The 12,899-nt window shown below is 48.1% G+C and overlaps 1 protein-coding gene across 3 annotated transcripts in view; it reads left to right on the top strand.

Moving 5' to 3' along the window:
- LOC104319484 (uncharacterized) overlaps positions 1-8,061 on the top strand; it is a 47,842-nt gene extending 39,781 nt beyond the window's left edge. For all 3 annotated transcript variants that reach the window (XM_069780987.1, XM_069780989.1, XM_069780988.1), the window contains 5 exons: positions 1,452-1,626; positions 2,406-2,610; positions 3,051-3,673; positions 5,356-5,501; positions 6,350-8,061. In XM_069780987.1, coding sequence (XP_069637088.1) covers positions 1,452-1,626; positions 2,406-2,610; positions 3,051-3,673; positions 5,356-5,501; positions 6,350-7,145 — 1,945 coding nt within the window. In that variant the 3' untranslated portion in view covers positions 7,146-8,061. The remainder of the gene's footprint in view (positions 1-1,451; positions 1,627-2,405; positions 2,611-3,050; positions 3,674-5,355; positions 5,502-6,349) is intronic.
- Positions 8,062-12,899: the final 4,838 nt, after the last annotated feature.

Raw genomic sequence — 12,899 nt, forward strand, 5'->3', positions numbered from 1 at the left:
CCAAATCCATGTGGCAAGGAGTTAGCACAGCAAAAAGTAAAAGCCAGGAGCCTGCTGTTAGCACTGTGTCATTGCTGCATGCCATGGCTACACTCTTTTAAAGTTGGTAAATTCTCTGGTAGTGTCAGCTGGGACCTGGAAGCATAAACGAAGATGAAAAAGCATCAGCTGGAAAGTTGAAACCAACTTTTCTGGCTTGACAACAGAGCCGGTTTGTGTTCTGGGAGATTTGTTGCCTCTTCAGCGATTTCACTATTGGCTGATGGCTTGTTATCGGAGCCAACTGTCATGCATTGTAAGGAAAATGCCCATCTGTCTCATGTGTTTGCTTGTAGCTGACAGTGTTAGAATTGCACATTAGCAGTATGACCTACCAGCATAAGTTCACAAATGAAGCCTTTAAGAAGAAGCAGACTTTCGTCATAGGAGACTTTTGTTAAGCATAAAATACATGCATAACCTGAAATATGTTCCAGACACTGGCTTCCTGTATGTACAAGCATCCATATCCAGTCCTCACAACCTTTCTTTTTAAAGGAATCCAAGCCCATAAAAATTAAGTAAACCCAAAATGAAAAAATTAATATTCTTCCAAGCAGGCTTCATTATGCATGGAAATAAGGTGTCTTAGAAAGTCTGTTAAAAAAAAATGTATCACAAGTAATATCACAAACTACAGCCTGCCAACTACTCTGTCAAGTCAGTGGTTTTGTACCAGACTGCGTCTGTCTGGAGAGGTGGTGTTGTCTACAGAGAGGGGAACATGGGGTTGGAACAGGCTGCCTCTATCAGCTAGGCCAGGCCCTTGTTAGCACCAGACAGCTGTGAATAAGAGCATCCCAGAATTGCCAAGTGAGAACAACAGACTCTGCCAGTCTTTTTGGGACTCTTAAGTGCACCAAAAGGGCTGATCCTGAGTTCACTGAAAGCAGAGGGAATCTTTCCAGTGGTTTCAATGGGCTTGGGATCATATGAGATGAAGAACAGAGGGAAAGCTCCTTTAATCTTCTAATCTCTTCAGAGTATTATGGTTTTTAGCAGGTGATTTTCTTCCAGATGAGCAACATGGTTTCTGTGTTGACAACATCTCTTTAAATAGCAGCAAATATGGATATGGCCTACTTCGAAAGGTTTTTCTGGTCCCTATGGGAGAACCTCATGTTTTATGACACAAAAATGCCCTGTGAACACCTGAGTTTTGATATCCCAGACTGATGCTGCCATGAGTGCAATTACCCAATTTGCAATGCTGTAATTGAGCTATGTTTAGAGCCCCTGAAACACATGTACAGCCATCCATGCTGACCAGTCTAGATTCCTGCCTGCACTTTTCCTGAACTGGTGCAGCTGGTTCTTTGAACCTCGGCTTTGCTGCTCAGTCTCATCTGTGTCAGGAATGGCAGGTGAACTGTATGCATGACGTTCATCAGAGTCTGCTTCTTCCCCTGCAGCTGCAATGCTGAGACTGCTGCCAAATCCCCCTCCAAGGGACAGTGTGATCTGAGGGAAGCTGATCTCCCACCTCCGGAGGACAGCCAGCAGCCCACAGCGATGTCCATGGCAACAGAGACCTGGGAGGACAAGCCAAGCAATGAGACATCCAGCGACACTCCACCTGCAGGGAATGTAAGGGAGAGGAATTCCCCTCTCATCTTGAGCATGTGTTCAGGATTTTTTTCTTCTCAGAAGCTCTAAAGGATCCCTTCATTGTAGGAACTGGGCAGACTGGGAGCCTGGGATCTGAAATCACACCAACTCCCACGAGTGATTAAACTCTGTTAGAAGCATTTCTAGTGCCTTTTTTATTAAGTTAATGAAACAGGAGTCAGTTTTGTGCCCCTACCTGTCTGCCGCTGCATCTCTTGCAGGGAGTTCAGCAGTAACTCCTTTACAGCTTATGGCTTTCACTGTGCCACCAGCCCCTCATTGCTGGACTGCCCAGGAGATCACAGACTCCCTCCTAGATCCCACTTGGTCAAACCGCTAATGTAGGTAAGGCATAGAGGCTGGAGTTCCTGACCCTGCAGCACTGAAATGTTCACAGAACAGAGGCAAGCTAGCTCAGATCCTTGGAGGACAGGCTTAGGCACCCCTTTAGGCCTTTATCCAGGACTATGCTGTTGACTAATTCATGGTTATTTGACAGCTGTGATCCAGCCACCACGAAGCCACGGTACTTGGAGCTACACAACAGCAGAGGGAGAGGGGTCCTTGCTGTTAGGACTAAGCAAGACAGAGGGACCTGGGGTGACAGATTTCCTAATGCTCATGTAGCAGAGCTGCATTTACAATTCCACAGCTGATGAATTGCCTTTTCACTCCTTTGGCAACTGAAGTCCAGTGGCTGCAAACCAGGCGCTGCTTTGAGCACCTCCTTGCTCCAAACCCACTTGCTTTTCTTGCAGACCCCCAGTCCTGGCTGCCGTCGATCCAGCTCTGACATCGTTCATGAGAGCACGGATGGTGCCAAGGCCCAGCGGGAGTGCCGGCTGCGGCCACACTTCAGTGACCCTATGCCGACAGACTCAGTGAAGAGGAAGCAGCTGGAGCTGAAGATTGCAGCTGCAGCACGGCAGCACGCACAGAAGCGCCGGCAGGAGCGAGACTACGGTATCTGCATTTCTGCACACTCAGAGGGGGTTGATGGGCCAGATGCTGAGCCCTGCTATGCTGGTGTAAATATGGAGTAGCTCTACTGACCTGGGGGAGGGAAGCATTCTGGGTTTAACCCAGGCATGCAAGAAATCAGGATCTACTCTGCTGTGTCTGTCCCTGACTGGCAGATGATAGGGAAAGAGAGAACCCAAATGAGTTCATAGGTATGGGCAGTGCAGGGATGACAGGCCCCAGGCTTTACCCTGGAGCCATTTACTTCTGACCCCTGCCCTTCCCAGCAGCAGAACAGGCGGGGAGGAAGGGCTAACAGCCCTGCTTTCACCAGATCTCCCCCTCCTACAGAGTTCCTACCACTCATGGCTGTGCCACCTTGAGTTTCCCGGGTAAGCTCTGTACAGCTGGCAATGCCTGTAATGATTTGTATCTGTTCTCAGGTCCAGTGGTAGCAAAAGCCAACCTTGGCCATGGTGGCAGCTTCGATGAGACCCACCGTGCCCCACGTGGCTCCCTCCGCTCCAGACATCATTGGAGCAATGTCAGCAGCCTGAGCACGGACAGTGGGATTGTTGGTGTGAACGATGTCCGGGATGACCTGGATCCCAGCGAGGCCACACGGACCAAGTCAACGGATGTGGCAAGGGCAGATAGTGGCATTGGCCAGATGCCAGCCAGAAAGTGGAGGAACAGGGCATCCGAAACGCTGAGCTCACTGCAGGCCTGGGAAGCCCACCGTCCCTGCACTGACTGTGGAGAAAGGGAGCTCCCGGTGGAGACGGATGTCCAGAACTGCAATCAGAGGCGGGCTGACCTCTGTGAGAAGTGCCGCAAGCGCAGGACGGAGCGCAAGGAGTCTGTGCTGGAGTTTGTCAACACAGAGGCCAGCTATGGAGAGGACCTGCGCATCATCAAAGAGGAGTTCTACCTCCCCATGCAGGCAGCTGGGCTGCTGAGCCAGGAGCAGCTCCTGGGCATCTTCAGCAATATCCAGGAGCTCATTGATCTCAACGAGAACTTCCTGGAGATACTCCAGGAAGAGATCGATCAGGCCTTTGACCAGGTATGACACTGTATGCTCTAAAGGGGCCAGACTGGGCAGACAGGAATAGGTTTTGTATTAGTGAGGCAGCATAGGTGGAGCAGAGGATCAGGGGGTAGGACTCCTGCGTTCTGGTCATCTACCTAGTCCCTTGCTTCCTCAGCTATTGTAAACCAGTGATCTCAGTAGGCCTGTGCCAGGTCACAGCTGCTGGCCTCACTCTCTGCTGTGGTAATGCCACTGACATTAGCAGGCCATCAGCAGTCTAGTTCATTTATCCCATTAACAGGACCTAGCTGTCCCATTGCCAAAGTTAGCTTTAAGCCAGTTAGCTTGGACACTGATAAGAGTGTGACCATGGGGGCACAGAGCTCAGCTTGATCTGGCTCACAGGCCACGCTCTGGCAACTCTGAGCTGGCTTGCTTCAGGCTGGCTTGGGTGTATTTGCCTTGGGTTGCAGTTTATCACAGCTTGCCCCTAGGCTGGCTGCAGTGCCAAGCAGCACATGCTGCCCCCTGCCCTGGTGACAGTTGGCCCCTACAGCTCTGTGTACCAGTTGTTTCTACTGATGCACCCTGCCTTGCACAAGGAACTTCCCTGTCCCACCAGCATGGTGGTCAGATGGCAGAGACATGGAAATAAGACTCTAGAGCAGCAGACAATCACTCCAAAGGACATATAAACAGCTCCACAGCCTCCTTTTTTCAAGAAACCTAAAACCCACTTGTTGCTTTATCAGTTTCACCAGGATGTTTTGCTCTCTAGGAAACACATCCCTCCTTTCCCTCTCTGAAACCCTGCACGTCAGACTGAGCAACACGTCTCAAAAACTGGCAACTTTGACAACCACTCTCATGCACCTGACACGGTGAAGATAGATGCGCACTGTGGGTGTGATGTCCCCTGTGCTTAATTTATTGAGAAAATGTCTTCTACAAACAGCTGTGGGTTTCTGTATCTCCTCCTCCATGTTGCCCTTTGCAGTCAGAGCTCAGTACTGCACCAAAAAGCTGCAGCAGCCAGAGAACTGCTCCTTCTCTCACTGCTCAAATGAGTAGGGATTGCAGAGCATGTCAGCATACACCTAGACAAAGCTAAGAGCATCATGTGGCACCAGATTCTTACTTTGCCCTTATTTTATTACACATCCAGAAATCAGAGAACAATTTACCATGAAATTTATTTTTCATTAAGGCATCAAAGTAGCCAGTAAGAGCATAACTGAAGGAGACTGTTTCCTGGCCAGGCCAGTTGCTGGGATCAGCTGCAGAAGTTATGTGCTATGTCTGTTGAGTTACATGCCTCTTCTGCCCACTTGCTCTTAAACACTTGCTGTTAATTTATATGGCAGAGCTGCCGGCTCTACAGAAGGGCCCCACTACACCCTCCTGACTAGCAGGCTCACTCTGGCCTCTGGCTTTTGAGCCCCTGCTCCGGTGAGCTGGCTGAGCCCACAGAAGCAGAAAAGATATCTCTGTATGTGTAGATGCAGTTAGATCAGCTTTCCTTCCCCTCCCCACGCACTGCTTCCCTCCAGACCTGCAGGGACTGCCTTTCCACCAGGAGGGCTGAGCCCAGATCCACCTTTGGTCTGGTGTTCACCAGATCCTGCAGTAGGTGCATGCTGATAGGACTGAATGCAGGCTCTGTGTTTGTGCCTCTCCTGAACTAACCCAGCAGGGGCTGTATTGCATGCTTGTAGGGTGATGACGACCTGATGACCGTGTGCATTGGCGAAGTGTTTCTAGAGTTCGTCAACATGTTGCCAGCCTTTCAGACCTACTGTCTTCAGCAGTCCTCCTCTGTGAATATGCTCAACGCACTGGAGAAGGAGAAAGAGTTGCTCAGGTGAGAAAAGGGCTGAGTGTATTCTTCCAGGTTTTGGGGACAGGAAGGCACCAGGCTGAGGCTGAAGCCTTTGGCAGCTCAACTAGATCAAAGTTTTGATGATAATGGTCTTCAGTGACGAGCTGCTCTCTCCTGGAGTGAGGAGAGTAATTTATTCTCCAAAAGATATTCAATCCTTGTTATCATCTCCACTGAGGCAGCCAGTTGGTCCCCAGTGGTGTACTGTATTTTGTGATAGCAGTATTTGCCCACTGACCACTGCACTGAACTATCACCAAGTAACACCCAGCTGAGAACAGCTCTCTGTCGCTGCACTAGAGCATGATTTGGATTTCCATTGGGGAAAGCCACTGTGTGAAGCATGCATGATTTGAATTTATTTCCCATTTGTAGCCCTATTGGGCATCAGGCGAGTCACTTCTCTCCACTGCAACAGCTTAAAATGATGGCAGTACCAAATTCTTGTTTGGCGTGCTTTGTAATCTAATGATGAAAGGAGCTACAAATGAATGTAATCTGATATAAGCTGATGTATCTGCCTCAGGCCTATGTCAGTGTGTACCAGAGAAAGATCACACCCTCGTTGTTTTACAACGATTTAACAGAAGACTGCTAGGATGTTACATGCTAGTGTCCCAGGCACCTCATTGCTGTTCTGCAGCTGAACACAGCTGCAGAAATTGTTGTTAGTTTTTGAGAAGACAGAATTCACAAGGCTGTTAAAACCAGAGGGGGGGCTGTGGTGCTGTCAGCAGCTGTCAGCACCACATTGTCCATTTGCATTTAGGATTACAGCATCTGCTGGCAGAACAGCCACCATTTCATTCTCTCTTCTTAAATCTCTGCAGAATATTCCTCAATGTCTCCCAGAATGACAACACAGCACTGCGGCGGATGAACTTGAGGTCCTTCCTGATGGCCCCTTTGCAAAGAGTCACTAAGTACCCACTGCTGCTCAGCAGAATCATCAAGGCCACCACTGAGTACCACCCAGATCATGGCAGCCTGCGGGAGGCCAAGAGCCGCATCGAGTCCCACCTGGAGCACATCAACATGAAAACCAAGCAGGAGGGGAACACGTGGACCCTCCGATCCTTTCGCCAGGACAGCAAGAAGAAGAGGGAAGTCATCAACATCGAGATGAGAGAAACTGCCCTCAAAACTGTAGGCTGGCTGCGGGAGGAAACACGATTTGTGATGGAGGGGTCTCTGCAGCTGGCCCAGCCCCCCGATGGCCAGTGGGTGAAAAAAGGCAGCAAGACCCTGAAGTTCCAGAACATGCAGGTCCTCCTCCTGGTGAACATGAAGCGTGTGTCCGAGTCCAGCCTGGAATCAGCCGAGCCAGGGCCTGTGAAGGACGCCGTGCTGGTACTCATCAGGGACAAAAATAATGGGAAGTTCCATTTGCTCAGGGAGCCCTTGAGGCTGAGTAATTGCATTGTCTCCACTGATCCCGACTGCGATGACACTTTTGAACTCATTGAGATCAGGCGGGAGGCATTTGTGTTCCGGGACAGTGACCGGGCACGGACTCACCACTGGTTCAGGCAGATCAGGCGGTACTCGAGGGAGCTGGGCTCCTGGAAGAAGCGGCGCAACGCGCTGCCCAACATCATGATCAGCACCCCTCACACCAGGCCCTAAGTCCTGCACAGGCAACACACAGGGAGACTTGGCTTGACCAGTGCCATGTGCAAGGACCATCTAGAGCCTTGGTGGCTTGAACTTGCTCTGCTCCATGGACAACACAGGGAGGAGCCTGGCCCACAAAGACTCTTAGCAGCACTGGAAGCAAGCATCACAGCCTAATTCTGGTCTCCAGGCTCAGGACTCACAACCTGTTTGTGGCTGATGTACATACAGAGATGGGCTTCCCTCGAGGAGCAGATCTCTGGAGGAAAATACTGAGTTTAACTTGTTAATATTGCACTGCAGGAGAATGATGTATGATGCTTGCCATTGCATGGTTTGTGTTGAAAGCCAGTCTTGACAACATGAGAGAGGTTTCCACCACTGACTGTATTTCATCAGCATTAGGTAAAGTCAGGGTCAAAATTAGGTGCAGTATTATGCAACAGAGGATGAAAGTTGGAGACAATTACGTTTTCCACCGCAACTCCTAAGGACTGTATTTCATTATTCACCTCTGTATATTCAGTCAAAATACTTGTTTAAAAAGAAAGGTCTTTCATCTTTAATCCAAATCAAGTAGGTATCAATTTGCTCAGATTCAGCTGCATGCACACAGCAAAAGAAAAAAAGCAAACAAGAATAAAAGGAGTTCTTGCTCTCTGAGACATACACCCCAAATATGCGTAGAACCTGTGGAAGAGCAGTATACCCCCACTGAAAGTCTGTTATTTAACTGACTTAGGGACTAGAATATAATGCCGCATCTGAAATATCTCAGAAGTGTATGTAAATATAGCTCTGCTACCACTTATAGTGAACTTAAAAGTTTGCAATTATTTAAATGATGTAATCTAGTGTATTTCAGAATTTAATTGAAAGGAACAATTTACATTGTACTGTAGAGTAACATAAAAGGTTTTAATAATTATGTTTCAATGACTTTAGGTGGGTATTTTTTTAAATATTTGTATTCTGGAGTAGATATTTCATTTAGCCTGGGTGGCATTCAGGTGAACAATGTGCCTACATCTGTTCTTTGGATCTCCTGAACAGAATTCAGGGGCTACTCCTAATGAGACTGGAAGAACAGTACAAGCCTGCTACCCTAATTCTCACTAGACAACAACAGACTGGCACAAAATCTTAAGCTCTGGCCGCAGTCCTGCCTGGGCAGGTCAGGCCCCAGCAGACCAGATGTGAGAGCCGAAACTGAGGCCACAATGCGCTCCCCCATAAGGTCCAGCCTCTCTCAGTTCCTCAGCAGGGAAATGACTTGAAGCTGAACAATGGTAAAAAGGCACACAGGGTTTAACCTTTTCAGCCTGACATTACCACTGACTGCGGCCTTGCGATTACAAGATCAGCAAAATGTCACACTGTGACTTACACAGCAAAGGCCAGATTACAGCCCTAGAGGCTAAATTAAAGGAGCCTGAATCTTGGTTGGTGGATCTTGGAGGACAGCCTGTAAATGTTCTTTCAGGCCCCCAGGGTAAAGACAAAGCCAATCAGTATTATTCACTACCAACAAAATATTTCTGTTACAGGTATTTATTTTACAGGATGATTCACACAAGCAAATTTCTCCAGAGATCAACCAGCATCAGTGAGTGCGCAAACGAAGGCGGACAGAGGCTACCCTCACATAGGTAGCCCTAGTCTTGTAAAGTCACCACTGACCCAACATCTGAGCAGGCCTCCAAACTGTACCCAGTGCTTTGTCCTCTTGCCACAGCTGCTGGAGCTTGTTACGCTGCTCCAGGCACTGAGGCAGACACCAGCAGTGAGACATGTGCATGCTGGCTGGATTTTCTCTTCATCTGCACCATCCAGCATTTTAGTGCTTCATTTTGTCCCTGAGGAAGTGGGAGGTTTTGCATCATCAGGAGGCTTTACGAACACTTACCCAAGATGTGAGGGTGGCAGCACACGGCTGAGCGCTGTAGCAAGCAATAGCTGGCAAAATGCTTGCTGGGGCAGCAGCCCGACTCCCTCAGGTGAGTTGGAATTCCTTCCAGCTATTTCTAGTTGTTAGACAATAAATTGTTCCCCCAAAATATGTACTGAATAGCCAGTGAAGAGCATGAGGCATTGCTTTTAGTTTGTTGTTTGTTTTTCAAATAGATGGATGCCTAAGCAGAGCAGCTGCTGGAGGAAGATTTCTCTTATGCTGTCATGACAGATCTGCATCTAATAGACTTCAAGCCCTGTTCACCTAACATGCAAAAAGCAACAGCTCGTAGCACCTTTGTTTTCTCTCCCAAGATCAAAATGGCGCAGCTACCTTCTCTTCATTACCTCCAGTGGCAGTTTTGATAAGGGAAGGCGTAAGTACAGTAAGCCTAATAGCTTAATTTATCCAAACAGTGAGTGGTTTTCACAGCCACAGAAAGCTGTGGCTTTCTGGAAAGTTTTCAATTACTTTCCAGCACAGTGATTTTTTCCACATCAATTCATGCTGAAAACCAGCCGTGGACTCTCTGTGCAGTCATATCTTTAAATCAAGATACCTTCAGTCACCCTGGCTGTTCAAAAAGATTAGAGAACAATAAGTATATGTAAAAGGTCTGCTATTTAGCATCAGTCTTGTGTTTAGGTGATTGTTCAATTTGTCAGATGCAGGGATTTTCTAGGTATCACAGGAAACACCTGCCTGCCAGGCTCCTAGTAATCACGACGTATTTCCTCTGAACCAGGCAAACTCTCCCCAAAAGAAGGTCCATAAATAATCGCCGAGTGTTGAGTTATGAGCAGGACATGTTCTTGTTGCTGTAGCCCTGTCCTAAAAAACCTGTGGCCAGGGAACAGAATAAGCTCTTTGATCTGGGACAGCCTGCTATGGGAAGTGACAGCCTGATTGTTGAACCTGTCAAACTAGACAGAGGTTGTGCTTCCAATGTTATTTATCTTTTATGTATCCGGTGTGTACTCAGCTGCTCACCTGCCTTTAAATTACAGGTGTTGAAAGGGAACACGAGCACAGAACAGTCTCTGCGGCCCCGCAACGCTTGTGCCGTGGGGTGAGCCTGCACAGGAGGGGTGAGGAGTGTCAGCACACTGACAAGGCAGTAGGTTTCCATAATCCTCAGGCACCTTTCTGAACTGGATGATCCCTCTCCTGGGCATCTCCAGGTCTTTCAGTATCACATGTACACATCTTGGCAGCCCTGGAGATTAGCTGTGCTGTATTTTTCCATTTCTGATTAACAAACCTGACAAAATGCTATTATAACCCAGGGTGCTTAGGAACAGGGTTGTCTGCAAGCCAAGAAAGCAATTATTTGTTCCAAACTGGCCGTCCTAGGGCTCCGTAATATTTTTATGCCTCTCCATTGTCATGACAGACAATACTAAGATTACTTTTCAAGATTCCTGCCCACTGAATTTACTCGGCTAGTACAAGCAGACCTCTCTGGAAGTACCACGTTAGGGGAAAAAAAGAGAAAGTTGATTACTCCCTTGATTTATCAGAATGACCTTTAACAAGAATTTAGGATGACTCTTACTGGTTATTTACCAGGAAAACAACAAAAGGCAGTCTTTGTCATAGAGTCCATGTAGTTTTGAGCTCAGAAGGCAGATGCGCAAGAAGACACAACACTGGATTAAGAGCCCTCTGTGAGATCAGGTCCCAGGGAAAGAAGGAATAAGCTACTTTAAGAGTCAGCAGGCTAGGTGGGAAAGCCTGAAAAAAACCACATGGAGATGCAGAGCAAATACTTTAGAAGGCAGAGACTTCTGCTTTGGTGAACAGAGATCTTTTTTATGGTGATCTTGTACATTCCTGGTTGTCCGTAACAGAAGCGAGGAGTGGGAAGGGGCATTCAGTGTGGGTCTCCACTATGTGATCAAGAACACGTCTGAAAGGGAACAACAGGTTTGGCCTGGCAGCAGGAAGCTATCATAGCTGTCACTGGAGGCTGAGAGATTGACCTCAGCACATCCCAAATCCTGAAAAAAAAGCTCTGAGTTCATCTCAGATCTCCTGACTTGGGGAACTTCAGTTATTCAATGCACGTGAATCTATTATGGAGCTGAAGTCCTAGGAAGGCAGATCTCCAGCAGGAGATTCTGGTGAATCTTGCACTCTCCTGCTTGTCCATGACATGCTCAAAGGGAAGATAATTAAAATCTTCTAGCACCATGTCAAAGGTATCCCTTCAGGGCTCATGGATGAGGCAGCTGTAGTAACTCTCATTTTGTGATGTCAGCCATGTCTCTTCAATGCATGCTGGGGAACCAGGTGAGATTCATCTGGAATTAGGCTGACATCCTCTGACTTGAAATTGGAAAAACCTGGAACCAAAAGCAATGGAGGGAACTGTCTTCCTGCCAGAGATCAGATAAATATTCAAAGATCTCACTGTCATCGTTGAGTGACCTTCTGTCACTACAGTGGAATATGACAGAGCAAAAAGTCTTACTGATCAGGCAGACAAAGGAACTGCCTTATTTCTCACAGAGGCTGCTGCAGAATATCAATATGACTGGAGACAGGTACAAGCAATTTAAAAAAAAAAAAAAAAATCAAAGTTTTGACAATAACACTGCACAGTCCAAAAACTCCAGGCAAGTCCCAAGGACACTCATTAGAAAAAAGACAGCTCCCTCAGGAAGCTGAAGGTGGTTCCCTAAGGGAAACCTTTCTACAACATGGATGGAAAAGTTGAGTGAAAGGAACATAGAGGGTCCTCTTCAACAGAGAGTGAAGAACCCTAATGAGGAATCAGAACCCAAGCAGAGCATCTGCCAGCACAGGTTTCTGCCAAGGCTTGACTGGGAGCAGTTGCATGGCTGGAAAAAGTTGAAAAGCTGGCATTAGGCTCTAGGCCCATTAGCAGGGGTGAATATAATGATAATTTGCAACTCTCCAGTTCAAATCCTGCCCCAGTGTGATCACCGGCACAGGCTTTGCATCTGTGAGAAACAATCTCAGCTGCAGAGGAGCCAACCCAGAGTGCAGACAGCCCTCCCAGGGAAGGTGCCCTGTATAGAGGCAGGCAAAGGAACCCTTTCTTTCTGCAGCAGTGGAGCCCCAGGGGGTTTTGAACCCTTCCTTCCTAGCGCAGGAACCTCCCTTGTGATGCCAGAGTCACATCCTTGGGAGGACCCACATCAAATGTCTCTCTGGGTGTTGTGGGGAGGGCTGGCAGATGAGAGTGGAGAACCCGGAGGTCACAAGAAAGTCACGGAGCAGATCCCATGACTGATGCTGGGGTAACCAAACCACGCAAAGAGCACAAGGCATTTGCAGCCTTGGACCATTTCACAGGGGCTGAAATCTCAGGCTTTTTCTTCACTTTAGGCTTTCTGCAGTCCCTGTTGAAGTCTCCAGCAGGCTGTGGTGGTCATCAGACTTCACAGAAGCCTGCAAGAGCTGCACAGGGCCCCAGGGCAGACCCAGAGGCAGACAGACACCTCTCCCTACCAGGATGGGAGCCAGCAGGCTTCCTGGGGAGCAGACAGCACCCTTGCAGGGTGCAGGTTCTTACATTTTCCCCCACAGGAGCAGGTTAGACATTTGTACACTCACAGTGTGAATGTGCAGATGAACAAGCATTCAGACAAGGAGTGTATTCCTCTTCTTTCAAGAAAGGGTTGGTTTTCAGACAGCCATTTTCCCCTTGGGCAGGGCAATCCTCCCATGACAGCAAGCCAGAAATGCTGCCGTTTGAAGTGAAAACAAATGGGCAGAGAAACCTGCAAGGAGATACCCATCTTCAAGGAATTCATACCTGACCCACAGCATGTGTACAGGAGATACAT

Source organism: Haliaeetus albicilla, chromosome 4, assembly GCF_947461875.1.
Source record: "Haliaeetus albicilla chromosome 4, bHalAlb1.1, whole genome shotgun sequence".
Classification (NCBI taxonomy): Eukaryota; Metazoa; Chordata; class Aves; order Accipitriformes; family Accipitridae; genus Haliaeetus; species Haliaeetus albicilla.